We start from the raw sequence: 17,628 nt of genomic DNA, 5'->3' as shown, positions 1-17,628 counted from the left end.
CGACAATGCAGTAATAACCAACAAGCAATCTAACTAACAATTCCTAAACTACTGTCTTATACACAGTGTAAGGGGATAAAGAACATGTACATAAGGATATATGAATGAGTGATGGTACAGAGCAGCATAGGCAAGATACAGTAGATGGTATCGAGTACAGTATATACATATGAGATGAGTATGTAAACAAAGTGACATAGTTAAAGTGGCTAGTGATACATGTATTACATAAGGATGCAGTCGATGATATTTTGTACAGTATATACGTATGAATATGAGATGAATAATGTAGGGTAAGTAACATTATATAAGGTAGCATTGTTTAAAGTGGCTAGTGATATATTTACATCATTTCCCATCAATTCCCATTATTAAAGTGGCTGGAGTTGAGTCAGTGTCAGTGTGTTGGCAGCAGCCACTCAATGTTAGTGGTGGCTGTTTAACAGTCTGATGGTCTTGAGATAGAAGCTGTTTTTCAGTCTCTCGGTCCCAGCTTTGATGCACCTGTACTGACCTCGCCTTCTGGATGATAGCGGGGTGAACAGGCAGTGGCTCGGGTGGTTGATGTCCTTGATGATCTTTATGGCCTTCCTGTAACATCGGGTGGTGTAGGTGTCCTGGAGGGCAGGTAGTTTGCCCCCGGTGATGCATTGTGCAGACCTCACTACCCTCTGGAGAGCCTTACGGTTGAGGGCGGAGCAGTTGCCGTACCAGGCAGTGATACAGCCCGCCAGGATGCTCTCGATTGTGCATCTGTAGAAGTTTGTGAGTGCTTTTGGTGACAAGCCAAATTTCTTCAGCCTCCTGAGGTTGAAGAGGCGCTGCTGCGCCTTCTTCACGATGCTGTCTGTGTGAGTGGACCAATTCAGTTTGTCTGTGATGTGTATGCCGAGGAACTTAAAACTTGCTACTCTCTCCACTACTGTTCCATCGATGTGGATAGGGGGTGTTCCCTCTGCTGTTTCCTGAAGTCCACAATCATCTCCTTAGTTTTGTTGACGTTGAGTGTGAGGTTATTTTCCTGACACCACACTCCGAGGGCCCTCACCTCCTCCCTGTAGGCCGTCTCGTCGTTGTTGGTAATCAAGCCTACCACTGTTGTGTCGTCCGCAAACTTGATGATTGAGTTGGAGGCGTGCGTGGCCACGCAGTCGTGGGTGAACAGGGAGTACAGGAGAGGGCTCAGAACGCACCATTGTGGGGCCCCAGTGTTGAGGATCAGCGGGGAGGAGATGTTGTTACCTACCCTCACCACCTGGGGCGGCCCGTCAGGAAGTCCAGTACCCAGTTGCACAGGGCGGGGTCGAGACCCAGGGTCTCGAGCTTGATGACGAGCTTGGAGGGTACTATGGTGTTGAATGCCGAGCTGTAGTCGATGAACAGCATTCTCACATAGGTATTCCTCTTGTCCAGATGGGTTAGGGCAGTGTGCAGTGTGGTTGAGATTGCATCGTCTGTGGACCTATTTGGGCGGTAAGCAAATTGGAGTGGGTCTAGGGTGTCAGGTAGGGTGGAGGTGATATGGTCCTTGACTAGTCTCTCAAAGCACTTCATGATGACGGAAGTGAGTGCTACGGGGCGGTAGTTGTTTAGCTCAGTTACCTTAGCTTTCTTGGGAACAGGAACAATGGTGGCCCTCTTGAAGCATGTGGGAACAGCAGACTGGTATAGGGATTGATTGAATATGTCCGTAAACACACCAGCCAGCTGGTCTGCGCATGCTCTGAGGGCGCGGCTGGGGATGCCGTCTGGGCCTGCAGCCTTGCGAGGGTTAACACGTTTAAATGTTTTACTCACCTCGGCTGCAGTGAAGGAGAGACCGCATGTTTCCGTTGCAGGCCGTGTCAGTGGCACTGTATTGTCCTCAAAGCGGGCAAAAAAGTTATTTAGGCTGCCTGGGAGCAAGACATCCTGGACCGTGACTGGGCTGGATTTCTTCCTGTAGTCCGTGATTGACTGTAGACCCTGCCACATGCCTCTTGTGTCTGAGCCGTTGAATTGAAATTCTACTTTGTCTCTGTACTGACGCTTAGCTTGTTTGATAGCCTTACGGAGGGAATAGCTGCACTGTTTGTATTCAGTCATGTTACCAGACACCTTGCCCTGATTGAAAGTAGTGGTTCGCGCTTTCAGTTTCATGCGAATGCTGCCATCAATCCACGGTTTCTGGTTAGGGAATGTTTTAATTGTTGCTATGGGAACGACATCTTCAACGCACGTTCTAATGAACTCGCACACCGAATCAGCGTATTCGTCAATGTTGTTATCTGACGCAATACGAAACATGTCCCAGTCCACGTGATGGAAGCAGTCTTGGAGTGTGGAGTCAGCTTGGTCGGACCAGCGTTGGACAGACCTCAGCGTGGGAGCCTCTAGTTTTAGTTTCTGTCTGTAGGCAGGGATCAGCAAAATGGAGTCGTGGTCAGCTTTTCCGAAAGGGGGCGGGGCAGGGCCTTATATGCGTCGCGGAAGTTAGAGTAACAGTGATCCAAGGTTTTTCTACCCCTGGTTGCGCAATCAATATGCTGATAAAATTTAGGGAGTCTTGTTTTCAGATTAGCCTTGTTAAAATCCCCAGCAACAATGAATGCAGCCTCCGGATAAATGGTTTCCAGTTTGCAAAGAGTTAAATAAAGTTCGTTCAGAGCCATCGATGTGACTGCTTGGGGGGGATATATACGGCTGTGATTATAATCGAAGAGAATTCTCTTGGTAGATAATGCGGTCTACATTTGATTGTGAGGAATTCTAAATCAGGTGAACAGAAGGATTTGAGTTCCTGTATGTTTCTTTCATCGCACCATGCCTCGTTAGCCATAAGGCATACACCCCCACCCCTCTTCTTACCAGAAAGGTGTTTGTTTCTGTCGGCGCGATGCGTGGAGAAACCCGTTGGCTGCACCGCTTCGGATAGCGTCTCTCCAGTGAGCCATGTTTCCGTGAAGCACAGAACGTTACAGTCTCTGATGTCCCTCTGGAATGCTACCCTTGCTCGAATTTCATCAACCTTGTTGTCAAGAGGCTGGACATTGGCAAGAAGAATGCTAGGAAGTGGGCCACGATGTGCCCGTCTCCGTAGTCTGACCAGAAGACTGCCTCGTTTCCCTCTTTTTCGGAGTCGTTTTTTTGGGTCGCTGCATGCGATCCATTCCGTTGTCCTGTTTGTAAGGCAGAACACAGGATCCGCGTCGCGAAAAACATATTCTTGGTCGTACTGATGGTGAGTTGACGCTGATCTTATATACAGTAGTTCTTCTCGACTGTATGTAATGAAACCTAAGATGACCTGGGGTACTAATGTAAGAAATAACACGTAAAAAAACAAAAAACTGCATAGTTTCCTAGGAACGCGAAGCGAGGCGGCCATCTCTGTCGGCGCCGGATGTTGTAGGAGGGGCAGTGGGATTGCAAGCATGACTCAATAGAATCCAAGGGGGAGGAAAGACAGAATGGACAACTGTAGGCCTGAATGGTCAATATCCAGTTTCAATCCAACCATGTCATTGGGATGAATTACCTGACGCATGAAAAAATATGTCACGACTGGGCTGAAATGGCAGGACAGTTTTATAAATGTCGACAAACAATTTGTTTGTTCGATATGGTCTAGGATCTTTGTGTGTCGATAAAATGTATTATGTGGAAACACCTTCATGCTCAAATATTATAAAATATATACATGACAAGGTAGATCGCCCTATTTGGTAAAGGACCAAGTCCATATAATGGCAAGAACAACTCAAATAAGCAAAGAGAAACAACAGTCCATCATTACTTGAAGACATGAAGGTCAGTCAATCCGGAAAATGTCAAGAACTTTGAAAGTTCCTTCAAGTGCAGTCGCAAAAGCCATCAAGCGCTATGATGTAACTGGCTCTCATGAGGACCAGTCACCTCTGCGGCATTTCATAAGAGTTACCAGCCTCAGAAATTGCAGCCCAAATAAATGCTTCACAGAGTTCAAGTAACAGACACATATCAACATCATCTGTTCAGAGGAGACTGTGTGAATCAGGCCTTCATGTTCAAATTGCTGCAAAGAAACCACTACTAAAGGACAGAAATAATAAGAAGAGACTTGCTTGGGCCAAGAAACACAAGCAATGGACATTAGACCAGTAGAAATCTGTCCTTTGGTCTGAAGAGTCCAAATGTGATATTTTTGGTTCCAACCGCTGTGTCTTTGTGAGACGCAGAGTAGGTGAACGGATGATCTCAGCATGTGTGGTTCCCACCGTGAAGCATGGAGGAGGAGGTGTGATGGTGCTTTGCTGGTGACACTGTCAGTGATTCAGTTAGAAATCAAGGCACACTTAACCAGCATGGCTACCAGAGCATTCTGCAGAGATACGCCATCCCATCTGGTTTGCGCTTAGTGGGACTATCATTTGCTTTTCAACAGGACAATGACCCAAAACACATCTCCAGGCTGTGTAAGAGCTATTTGACCAAGGAGAGTGATGGAGTAGTGCATCAGATGACCTGGCCTCCACAATCACCCAACCTCAACACAATTGAGATGGTTTGGGATGAGTTGGAATGAGTGAAGGAAAAGCAGCCAGCAAGTGCTCAGCATATGTGGGAAGTCCTTCAAGACTGTTGGAAAAGCATTCCTCATGAAGCTGGTTGAGAGTTGCTACTGTCTATATACATAGACTTGAAATCACTAGCCACTCTATACCGCCCTGACATTGCTCATCCATATATTTATATATTCTTAATTACATTCCTTTACTTATATTTGTGTGTTTTGGGTATATGCTGTGAAATTGTTTGATATTAATGGTTATATATTACTGCAATGTCGGATCTAGAATCACAAGCATTTCGCTCCACCTGCAATAACATCTGCTAAACACGTGTATGTGACCAATAAAATGTGATTTGATTTGAGAATGCAAAAAGTGTGCAAAGCTGTCATCAAGGCAAAGGGTGGCTACTATGAAGAATATAACATATATGTTGATTTGTTGAAAAAACTTTTTTGGTTACTACATGATTCCATATGAGTTATTTCATAGTGTTGACATCTTCACTATTATTCTGCAATGTAATAATAGTACAAATGAAGAAAAACCCTTGAATAAATAGGTGTTCTAAAACTTTTGACTGGTACTGTACATACACATACAGTGGGCTACAAAATTACTGGCACCCCTGGCTGTCAAGGCACAAAACACTTTACTTTAAAAAATATAAACAATATAATTATAGAGATGAACTCAAAATACCAACATGTGAGAAATACTGTACTTGATTAATGTTTCAATGGAACCAACCAAAATCATACAATTCTTTAATACAAAATACATTTAACCAAATCAAGGTTTCATAATTATTGGCACTCCTCAATTAGTACTTAGTGCAACCACCTCTGGCAAGGATAACAGCATAGAGTATTTTCCTGTAATGTTTGACAAGGTTAAGGAACACATTTGGAGGGATTTTGGACCATTCCTCTATGCAGATCCTTTCAAGATCCTTCACATTATTGGGTTTGTGCTTATCAACAGCCCTCTTCCACTCAGCCCACAGGTTTTCCATTGGATTGAGGTCAGGCGACTGAGATGGCCATAGCAGAACATTGATTTTGTTGTCACAGAACCATTTCTGTGTGGATCTTGAGGTATGTTTCAGGTTATTGTTTTGTTGGAAAGTCCAACACACATCTTTTGAATTTTTTAATAATTGCCCTGACAGTGCTCAGTGGTATATTCAATCGTTTGTGGATCTTGTAGCCATTACCAGGTTATATGAAGGACTACGACCATCTGTCTCTTTTGAACTGCCAGTTCTTTTCTTTTCTTCATGGTGTTGGATGATAAAGGGTTATTGCATGTGTGTTACCTCATTTTTATACCCTAGTGAAACAGGAAGTGATGTAAATGGCTCAATATAGTTCCCTAAGACTTAGATAAACTTAAATAAGTGGAATTTAAATTGTGGTTTAATTTTAGTAGATGTTAATTACAAAATATTTAAGGGTGCCATTAATTGTGAAACCTTGATTTGGAGGATATTGATTTTTAATTAAATCAATAAATTATTTTCGTTGGTTCCATTGAAACATTAATAAAGCACAGTATTTCTCACATGTTGGTATTTTGAGTTTCTCTCTATAATTATATTGTTTATATTTGTTTAAGCATTATTTGTGCCAGCAATTTTGGAAGCCCACTGTACATACATACATACCACACATACAGCGCATTAGGAAAGTACTCAGACTTTTCCCACATTTTGTTACAACATTCTAAAATGGAATAAATAGTGTTTGTCCCTCATCAATCGACACATACTACCCCATAATGCTAAAGCAAAAACAGGTTTTTAGAATGTATTAAAAATAAGAAACTGAAGTATCACATTTACATAAGTATTCAGACCATTTACTCAGTACTTTTGTTGAAGCAACTTTGGCAGCGATTACAGCCTCGAGTCTTCTTGGGTATGACGCTAACAGCTTGGCACACCTGTATTTGGGAAGTTTCTCCCATTCTTCTCTGCAGATCCTCTCAAGCTCTGTCAGGTTGGATGGGGAGCATCGCTGCACAGCTATAGGTCTCTCCAGAGATGATTGCTTGGGTTCAAGTCCGGGCTCTGGCTGGGCCACTCATGGACTTGTCCCGAAGCCACTCCTGCGTTGTCTTGGTTGTGTTCTTAGGGTCATTGTCCTGTTGGAAGGTGAACCTTCGCCCCAGTCCGAGGTCCTGAGCGCTTTGGAGCAGGTTTCCATCAAGGATCTCTCTGTACCTTGCTCCGTTCATCTTTCCCTCAATCCTGACTAGTCTCCCAGTCCCTGCCGCTGAAAAACATCCCCACAGCATGATGCTGCCACCACCATGCTTCACCGTAGGGATGGTGCCAGGTTTCCTCCAGACGTGACGCTTGGCATTCAGGCAAAAGAGTTCAATCTTAGTTTCATCAGACCAGAGAATCTTGTTTCTCAAGGTCTGAGGGTCTTTAGGTGCCTTTTGGCAAACTCCAAGCGTGCTGACATGTGCCTTTTACTGAGGAGTGGCTTCCGTCTGGCCACTCAACCATAAAGGCCTGATTGGTGGAGAGCTGCAGAGATGGTTGTCCTTCTGGGAGGTTCCCTCATCTCCACAGAGGAACCCTGGAGCTCTGTCAGAGTGGCCATTGGGTTAATGGTCACCTCCCTGACCAAGGCCCTTCTCCCCTGATTGCTCAATTTGGCCGGCCGGCCAGCTCTAGAAAGACTCTTGGTGGTTCCAAACTCCCTCCATTTAAGAATGATGGGGGCCAATGTGATTTTGGGGACCTTCACTGCTGCAGAAATGTTTTGGTACCCTTCCCCAGATCTGTGCTTCAACACAATCCTGTCTCGGAGCTCTTATGGACAATTCCTTCAACCTCATGGCTTGGTTTTTGCTCTGACATGCACTGTCAACTGAGGGACCTTAGATAGACAGATGTGTGCCTTTCCAAATCATGTCCAATCAATTGAATTTACCACAGGTGGACTCCAATCAAGTTGTTTAAATATCTCAAGGATGATCAATGGAAACAGGATGCACCTGATCTCAATTTCGAGTCTCATAGCAAAGGGTCTGAATACTTATGTAAATAGGGTATTTTTTTAATTATTTTTAATAGATTTGCAAAATATTCTAAAAACCTGTTTTCGCTGTGTCATTATGGGGTATTGTGTGTAGATTGATGAGGAAAATGTTTTATTTAATCCATTTTAGAATAAGGCTGTAACGTAACAAAATGTAGATGAAGTATGTGTCTGAATACATTATTTTAATGTACTGTATTTAAATAACCATCATATGAAAGTAAACGTGGAGTTACACAACGGTATGTTGTGTGGTCCTCCCACTACGACTCGGGAAAGCATGTCGTTTATTAGGCTACAGATTAAACACTGTAAATTACTGAACACAGGGTGGTGAAAGTGCACGGTGATGAGCTTGATACTCCTTTTCAATAAATATCATATTTTAATGACAAGATGATTGATGCTTGGCTGCCGTTTAACAGATAAAAAATGATCTTGCTCTTAACCATAATAATCTCATCACTGTATGTGCAACAGTTTGTGACAAAACCTTCAGTAAAGTTGAATATGCGATGGTCATTTTATTTTGGAACATGGGGATTTGACCGCAAAAGTCACATTTTTATTCTCAACAAGTCTGTTTGATGGAAACATCTCTGGTGGGAAAACAAGCATATTTTTTTATGCAGCTTTTCAGAATATTTGCATGAAAACCTGCTGACAATTGGATGAAAACCTAGCTATTGCATCACTTCTAAATGTTTGCAAATCTGGAAAACCAACCTTGTTTCTGATTTCCAGTCCAGTCCACCATGACCATTTGACTTGTTCTGTGTCCCTACTGTGTCAACCTGCAACCTAGGCATTTACATCGGTTCCACTTCGCTCTACTATGCTTCGTTAGCTTGACAGCAGGTGCATCTGTGGTGTAACAGAACTTACAGTTAAAGACGACTGATAAAGATGTGGGTCAGCGGTTGCTTATCGACATTCTATTCTTTGTTCCCTCTGAAACGCACTACAGTGTGCATAATTCAAAGGGAGAGATATGTAAGACTCCATTGTTTTAAACAGGAATGAATAAAATAGCACTAATGATAGCCTGCCTAATTGAGGAATGGATTGTTTATTGTAGGCCTGTCTTGAACTACTTATCTGCAGATTTCTACCAGTTTCTCAGCCCTGCAACAATGGTTGTTATAAACTAATGGTATACCAATCATTTTAGACTGGGTTAAAATGATATTTTAGCCTTCACATACAGATACAATACTCATATCACACATTACTTTCTCAGTATTTAAACTCAAGAAGGAATGTTAACTCATGTACATTAATCTTACAGTTTACAGGCAGTGACGGTGTGGCAAACATCTATCAAACGGCATGTTCGCGTATTCATATCATAACTTCGGCAACAAGCTAAGAAAATTATGTAGCAACTATTTAACAATATTGACCTGCATTTAACAGTGAGAGCCTACATAATTCAGTAAAAAAAAACGATACTGTATCCTGTCGTGTCAACAAACCAAACCCTCCCACGTTTTCTGGAAAAATGGGAGACCAACGGGAATTCTGACGTGAGGCCAGTTAGCGGGCGTTTGACGGAAGTTGAACGAAGGTTTGTATATGAAAATAAAATTGACACATTTTACTTAAGTTAATTATTTTTTTCCCCCCGGAGCAGCGGAATATGAATACGCACGTTAAAACGTGCCATGTTGTCGTTTGCGGTCCTTTTGAGAATCTCAATTCCGATGTTGAAATAGTTCAAATGACTTTATAATTAATTTTAATGTGACTTCCTCACGCCTACACTTTCCCTATTGTTCCCTATCTGAAACTCCGATTAGAGGACTGGTAAAAAAACACACACACACATTGTGCCCACCTTTCGATCATAAACACATTTTGAAAATAAACTACTCAATGTTGGATGAGAAAAATAGGCTACTCACCTGTAAGGAAAAATATATATATACGTTGCTTTCATCAATGTTGCTCGGAATAAGATGCAATTTATGTTCCGAAAAGTCATACAATGTTGCACCAACGTGTTACTTTCCTTCTCTCTCCAAATATCCTGATTTCGGCGGTGGGCGGAGACTAGACAGGACTAACATATCTGATAACTGACAGACACACACAGAAGTCAAGAATGGTTTAGAAATAATATGAATATAGTACAGTTATGTCCGCAGCTGATGGACTGTAATCATTTTCTACGTGTTGATTATATTTGTATGATTGTTGTTTGTGCAAGGGCATAAATATAACTTGATCATATGGCTCTTTGAGTCCCGAAGCTTGGCACCCCTACCACAATGTGCCTAAATGACGCAATGAGGGGGACATGAGACTTTCCCAGGAAAAGCAATACCTCCCCAAAAAACTAAAAGCAAACGAACATGAAAGTAACCCGTGTTGCTTATAGTAATATATGGAAAGGAAAAGTGTGAGAGGACTTCATTTGACATTTCCACCCAAGCAGGAGTTAACACAATTCCAGAATAATCTCATCCAGATTAACATTGTCCAAAGGTTTTAAATAGAATGCATTGATTTGTCAAACTACAGGTTCATTTCCTAAAAAGGTCAAATTTTCTGAATCAGATGCATTGCAGTGTTGTAATCTAATGTGCTATTATAATCTCTAATATAGTCTATTCATAATCTTATTAATGATTACACTCAATCCTTTATCCTCTATCCATTTGTAGAATTGGTTCTCCTCAATCCATGCCACTGAAATAAAATGTTAAAATTTTATGAATAAACATGGCTCTGACTTAGACTTTTTTCCTATCTGATTTCATAACACCATCTAGTGGTTGCTTCTGGCAGTCTATGAAACAAAGTTGAAGGAAACCATGAACATCATTTGATAGTTTTTTCCAGTTTATTACTAAGATCATTAAGCATGACAAATTATTCACTTTCAATTCAGTAAACATAATCAAGTTTAAAACATATTCAGACTGAATAGATTTCTTATACTATCACAAATATTTGTTTAACAAAAATTCAGTAGGTACATTGAAATAATTATCATACATCCTTATATTGCAACGGAAATCACAAAATAAATTGATAAAGCATATTTTTCAATCAAAAATATATGCATGGACCATGTGTGATAATACTACCATGTTATCTTAATTAAAGTAAGCCAAATTCCACTGGCACATAATCCTCCCACAAACAGTAGTTACTGCTTCGTTCCATTCGAAAAAGTATCAATCATGTATCAATCTGCAACATACTGTAAAAGTCAACAGCAGTACAATCAACAGCTAGTAACCAGAGTATAAAAATACTTATTTCATTGTGTTGAAGAATGTACTTGTTCCGAATGCCACATCAGGGTTCTATTCAATAGGCACCACGCAAAATAAAACTGATTGAAACATATGGGGGGGGGGGGAACGACACACTACACGGACTTGTCCAATAAGAACCTCTCTCTCCATTGCAAGATGTTTTACCACAGTGTGTCCTAATGAATACGACCTTGTTCTTCAAGCTAGTTTGATTTTCATGTCATTTCTTGGTAATTAAGCCCCACATGGTAGAAAAGATCCTCATGCATATATACTAGTGGTTTGTATTAAGTGCAAGAATTGAAAGGCCCCCTTTCTCAAATCACTAGAATAGCTTACTCATCAACTCGTTATTCACTAATCATATTCGTTACCCCACAACCACAAACTCTCTCACACCTAGACTGAGACACGCACACCTTTAGTTCATGGCAAACCACAACTGACCCGTCACCCACTACTAAAGACAACCATCCTCAGTACATTAGCATCAAATACTGTGATGAGAAATTATACAGATTTAAAAAAAAATGGATTCAACATATCTCAACAAATCGAGTGATTTGCAATGTACATGATCCAAAGAGCTTGATTAGATCACAAGGATCAGTCATCAAAACCCCTTCATCTTTAGGCCACCTCGTATGCTAAATACAGTTTATGTTCCTCTCCATTTTATGGTTCTCGGACCTTCGATTACACCCATTAACAAGGCATGGGGTATATTTAAAGTCATAAACTAAGTACTAGTTGATTAAGTCCAGTAGAATGATTGATTCATTAGCAGCACATCAGTAGAGGTGGGGTAAGGCGGCTGGTCTCCAATGGTTCCCCTTTAAAAATTTTCCACCACCTGTGCTTGGTTAAACACAGAAGGGGCGGGTGGAATGAGCCCCTTCCAATTGGTGGACGGGCAGCGGTGGCCATGTTGGGGTCCCACTGCTGGATTAGTGTTGTTAGTGTGCTTCCCGTCCTCTGTAGTGGAGGGGTCAGGTGAGAAGGCTCAGAGGCTTTCTTACAGCTTGGCCTGCAGGGGTTTCAGGTACTTGTGGTAGGACTCGTGGACCTAGAGGAGGGAAGGAGGGTCAATTTGAGTACTCTGCAGATAGTCTCTTCCACCCACCGGCTCCCTCTCTCTGTCGGTAGCAATAGCCTTGGGACAAGGTTACTCTGCAGGAGACTTATTACTACAGCAAATCATTCATTAGATTGCCATCTTTATGTAGGCAAACAACGCAATGAACACAGACATAATTTGACTCTTGATCATAATCTGAAACAAATCCTTGTAAAATGGTTCTCAAATGGTCTATTCATGTTCTTAATAACGAACTAAGGTCAAAAAAAATAAAAAATGTAAAATCAACAGTAAATTCATTTTCTTAATCTCTGACTCTTTTTTTAAAGGCCCTCTCCATGAACTCTGACCTCTGTCTTGTTGAGAGGCGAGCGGCGGGCCCACTCGAACATGTGCTCATAGACGTTGCCGTCGTAGCGTCCCAGGACGGAGTTGAGCATTTCGTCGCGGTAGTCGAAGGCGTCCACCAGGGCCACGGCATTGGGCCTCAGCTGGGCCAGAAGGTCCTTCAGACGCTGGGACACCTGGGAGAGCTGGGGCACACTCAGGAGACCAGTCTGGAGTGAGGAAGGAACAGTCGGGTCATTATTGTTAAAGAGAATGTGTTCTCAATAAACAAGCAATAGGTTAAAATATCCAAATGTCACGACGAACGAGTTGGAGCCTTTATATGTAGGATCAAATCAAACAAATCGGAAAGTTACGAGTAAGAAAACTGATTGCAGCATTACCACAAAAATGGAAAAGGCAAGTGGAAAAGGTAGGGAACTTGTTTGTCTGCCATATATTAAAGATACAAATTGGCTGAAAGGAACAGGCATAAATTGAAAAATATACTAGTTTCATTTGAGGACAAAAATGTTGACAGCTGTGCCATACAGGTTGCCAAATAAATGGGAAGAGATTTTCGATGTACCGATTACATGGCACATGGCTTATGAACCTGTACATGAAACACTTGATTCAACAGAATTTTTCAATTTAAATGATTATATAGAATTCTTGCCACCAACAGAATGCTACATGTTGTGCGAAGAGACCAAATCAATAGATCACTTATTCTGGTATTGCCCCTATGTAGCTTGTTCCTGGTCACAGGTTCAGGAATGGTTAAAAAAAATTATAATAATCAAGACATGCACTTAAAATTAACCTTACAAATATCAGTGTTGGTTGATTTAGAAAGCCATAGTCAGTCAAATAATACTCGAAGGAAAGGTTTTCATCTTTAACTCACAATCTGTGGATACTATACGATTAGAAAGGTTCAATTATATAAAATGTCACACAGCACAATTAAAATATATGGCACATAGAAACCAAACGGGTTTGGGATTAAAGAGTTGATGTTTGGTAATGTATTACAGTTATGTGACTGCTTTATATAAAAGTACCATGTATGTAAAATTTGTAAGCATAAGCTATTAAAAAATATATATATATTTGTACTCCCAAGAGGGGTGGTGATGAAGGGGTTAATACAATTTTATTTTTTAAATATACAAAAATAAGACAATCTTCCTTTAATAAGTGATACAAGTACGAGTGTAATACAATGTCTTGCTTAAAAAATCATACATGACATTATAAAAATTAATATAGACTTTGGTACGGGACCCACTTATGAATGCATTGAAATTCACACATTATTCTTCCATGTATTTAGTCCCTGTATTTTCCCCCTGGGAGTCAGATTGACAGTTGCCATGGTGGTGATTACCTGGAGGAAGTCTCCGCTGTGCTGTTGGATGCCCTGGAGGGCATAGAGCAGGGCCAGGGTGCTGAGGACAGAGTGAACCCCAGTGTCTCCTATCTCCCCCAGCTTAGCTGCAAACAGCTTCACCACCACATAGTGACAGTGGGCCTGGACATGGAAAGGGAGGAGGAGAAGAGATGGAGGAGAGTTAAATGAGGACCAGAGAGAGAGAGGAGGAAAAGGAAATTGAAAGAGGGAAGCAGAGGGGAAGAGATAGGAGGGCTCCCTCCCAAAAAAACAACACATTCCATATCCCAGGTTGGCAAGGTAACTTACATCAGAGGCTCTGACCAGGTCTATAGCGCTGTTGTTCCAGGCATCCTCCTGACTGACTCGCTTCTGTAGCTCCTGCTGAATACTCTTCGCTGCCATCTCAACCAGCCTAAAGACACACAGAGGCATTGACATAGGAAACCTTTCAACAGAAACTGACGCATGGCTGTCCAGAGTACAAGTACAATTCGTTGTGTGCTGGACTGGTGGACCATTTTAGCTCAACCCATTGCATTGCCTGGCACCAACTAACACATTGCTCTGATTAAAAGTCTATGCCATACAATGTACAGCCCTTTGGGACTTAACGAAGATCAGATATCTAAATGGGATCTATTACTATGACATTTTGGTTAGCTTGTAGGCCTACTTACTTGGCAGCTCGTAGTTTGTAAGCCTCCACAAGGCTAGCCAGGTCATTGACGTTGACTACAGTGGGTCGGGAGGACACAGACTGGGGCTGCAGCCTACGCTCCGACTCGTTCAGGTAGGACACGATGCCACTCAGCTGGTGGCCTGCCGACGCCTGCCGGTAGCTCTTTATCAAGAACCTGGGGAGTGAGGGATGCAAACACGTGAGCAAGACAGTGGAAGGTCACACACAGACAAGAACAAACACAAAGTAGAAATGGGCGATATGGCCAAAATATTATATCACTATACGTTTCTAATTTTTGACAGTAATTGATGGCATTTTATGTTTTGGTTTAATAAAAAAGTTACATATGCTTAATGAGTCATGCATGATTCTAGGGTGGCAACAAATACATTCTAAGTGGTTTTAAATGGGTCTCTCTCTCTTTTGATTGATTGTATAAAACAAACTTAAACCCAAAATAATTTCAGCCTTTTCATCAATTTCCTTCACTCATTTGCTATCATTTCCACACTGTAAAATATTTGTTTTGTCTTTGTTTGCCTCTATGAAAATAATAATTCTCCTCTGACCATGTATTTTCTATGGATTCCTGGCAGTTTTTACTTTCGCCACAAAGGGCATTGTGCTGATTTCTAAGGTGCTTTTGGCACACCCACTGCCTCACAGACACTAGCCTATTCACCACACAAAATGATGTGGGCACACCTGAAGCTCTTGCTAGCAAATGATCAGATCTCAACTGTTACTGCCGGTAAGAACGGACGATTGCAATCATTTTTTCAAGTTGCATCACTCAGTTATTGCACTGAACAAAGCAAGCATTGAAATACCATTATGTAAGGTAAAAGTCCAAACCGGTCCATGCATTAATACTGGTATATAGTAAAATGCCATTTACCACCAAGCTCTAACTAAGTACACAAAAACTCATACACACCCATTCATTTGGTCCTATTCTCTCTCACTCCCCACGCAACTACTTTCCTCACCCTTTGCCTTTTACACTTAGCAGTGCTTACACTGAACACACTCCCAAAAACATTGACAGTTAGATCGATGCTTTGTTGATAATTACTACAGATGATGTGCAGGGCGCAATATCACACATAGCTTTTAATACTAGGCTTATGATCCCTGACTTGCACAGTTTTGGAATACATCGTAATGTGCGTTTGTGTGAGCTGTAGAATGTGACTGAGGTTTTGGATTCAGCAAGGAAAGAATGTGTCCTTTCAGGGTGTGTGTGTGTGTACCTACCTAGCGGTCTGCAGCATCATGACGGTGTTCTCTCCCTCGTAGGTGCACGTGGGCACGAAGTTAACATAGATGTCTGGGAGGGCGCTGCAGCGGGAGTAGCCGTGCCCGCCACACGCCATGCGACACACCTCGATGCCCGCGCTGGCCGTCCACGTGGTGAAGGCCTTCAGGCCCGCGGACAGGGCATGGAGCTGGGCACAGGTCAGACGATGGCACAGTGTTATACAATTATATTGACACATGATGGTAGAGGATGGGCACAGGGTACAGTTCTATTGACACAGGATGGTAGAGGATGGGCCCAGTTCTATTGACACAGGATGGTAGAGGATGGGCACAGTTCTATTGACACAGGATGGTAGAGGATGGGCACAGTTCTATTGGCACAGGATGGTAGAGGATGGGCCCAGTTCTATTGACACAGGATGGTAGAGGATGGGCACAGGGCACAGTTCTATTGACACAGGATGGTAGAGGATGGGCACAGGGCCCAGTTCTATTGACACCGGATGGTAGAGGATGGGCCCAGTTCTATTGACACCGGATGGTAGAGGATGGGCCCAGTTCTATTGACACAGGATGGTAGAGGATGGGCCCAGTTCTATTGACACAGGATGGTAGAGGATGGGCCCAGTTCTATTGACACAGGATGGTAGAGGATGGGCCCAGTTCTATTGACACAGGATGGTAGAGGATGGGCCCAGTTCTATTGACACAGGATGGTAGAGGATGGGCCCAGTTCTATTGACACAGGATGGTAGAGGATGGGCCCAGTTCTATTGACACAGGATGGTAGAGGATGGGCCCAGTTCTATTGACACAGGATGGTAGAGGATGGGCCCAGTTCTATTGACACAGGATGGTAGAGGATGGGCCCAGTTCTATTGACACAGGATGGTAGAGGATGGGCCCAGTTCTATTGACACAGGATGGTAGAGGATGGGCCCAGGGTACAGTTCTATTGACACAGGATGGTAGAGGATGGGCCCAGTTCTATTGGCACAGGATGGTAGAGGATGGGCACAGGGCACAGTTCTATTGACACAGGATGGTAGAGGATGGGCACAGGGCCCAGTTCTATTGACACCGGATGGTAGAGGATGGGCCCAGTTCTATTGACACCGGATGGTAGAGGATGGGCCCAGTTCTATTGACACAGGATGGTAGAGGATGGGCCCAGTTCTATTGACACAGGATGGTAGAGGATGGGCCCAGTTCTATTGACACAGGATGGTAGAGGATGGGCCCAGTTCTATTGACACAGGATGGTAGAGGATGGGCCCAGTTCTATTGACACAGGATGGTAGAGGATGGGCCCAGTTCTATTGACACAGGATGGTAGAGGATGGGCCCAGTTCTATTGACACAGGATGGTAGAGGATGGGCCCAGTTCTATTGACACAGGATGGTAGAGGATGGGCCCAGTTCTATTGACACAGGATGGTAGAGGATGGGCCCAGTTCTATTGACACAGGATGGTAGAGGATGGGCCCAGGGTACAGTTCTATTGACACAGGATGGTAAAGGATGGGCACAGGGTACAGTTATATTGACACAGGATGGTAGAGGATGGGCACAGTTATATTGGCACAGGATGGTAGAGGATGGGCACAGTTATATTGGCACAGGATGGTAGAGGATGGGCCCAGGGTACAGTTATATTGACACAGGATGGTAGAGGATGGGCCCAGGGTACAGTTCTATTGACACAGGATGGTAGAGGATGGGCCCAGGGTACAGTTCTATTGACACAGGATGGTAGAGGATGGGCCCAGGGTCCAGTTATATTGACACAGGATGGTAGAGGATGGGCCCAGGGTACAGTTATATTGACACAGGATGGTAGAGGATGGGCCCAGGGTACAGTTCTATTGACACAGGATGGTAGAGGATGGGCCCAGGGTACAGTTCTATTGACACAGGATGGTAGAGGATGGGCCCAGGGTACAGTTATATTGACACAGGATGGTAGAGGATGGGCCCAGGGTCCAGTTATATTGACACAGGATGGTAGAGGATGGGCCCAGGGTACAGTTA

The 17,628-nt window shown here is 42.9% G+C and overlaps 2 protein-coding genes across 6 annotated transcripts in view; both read right to left on the bottom strand.

The window, feature by feature from the left end:
* Positions 1-9,619, bottom strand: part of LOC135522740 (inactive rhomboid protein 2-like) — a 45,901-nt gene extending 36,282 nt beyond the window's left edge. For 3 of the 4 annotated variants that reach the window (XM_064949286.1, XM_064949313.1, XM_064949303.1), the window contains exon 1: positions 9,487-9,619. The gene's annotated coding sequence lies outside the window, so the exon portion shown is untranslated. Of the gene's footprint in view, positions 1-8,308; positions 8,471-9,486 lie in introns of those variants that run through there. The other variant, XM_064949294.1, reaches the window with a different exon arrangement.
* Positions 9,620-10,405: 786 nt separating this feature from the next.
* The window catches only part of acox1 (acyl-CoA oxidase 1, palmitoyl), a 28,329-nt gene continuing 21,106 nt past the window's right edge, over positions 10,406-17,628 (bottom strand). For both annotated transcript variants that reach the window (XM_064949261.1, XM_064949252.1), the window contains exons 9-14: positions 15,592-15,782; positions 14,330-14,506; positions 13,959-14,064; positions 13,647-13,790; positions 12,277-12,483; positions 10,406-11,914 (exon numbers count right to left, since the gene is read on the bottom strand). In XM_064949261.1, the coding sequence (XP_064805333.1) occupies positions 11,864-11,914; positions 12,277-12,483; positions 13,647-13,790; positions 13,959-14,064; positions 14,330-14,506; positions 15,592-15,782 (876 nt within the window). In that variant the 3' untranslated portion in view covers positions 10,406-11,863. The remainder of the gene's footprint in view (positions 11,915-12,276; positions 12,484-13,646; positions 13,791-13,958; positions 14,065-14,329; positions 14,507-15,591; positions 15,783-17,628) is intronic.

Source organism: Oncorhynchus masou, chromosome 4 (assembly GCF_036934945.1).
Source record: "Oncorhynchus masou masou isolate Uvic2021 chromosome 4, UVic_Omas_1.1, whole genome shotgun sequence".
Lineage (NCBI taxonomy): Eukaryota > Metazoa > Chordata > Actinopteri > Salmoniformes > Salmonidae > Oncorhynchus > Oncorhynchus masou.
The sequence above is the reverse complement of the archived record's forward strand: the minus strand, read 5'-3'. Positions and strand labels throughout refer to the sequence as shown.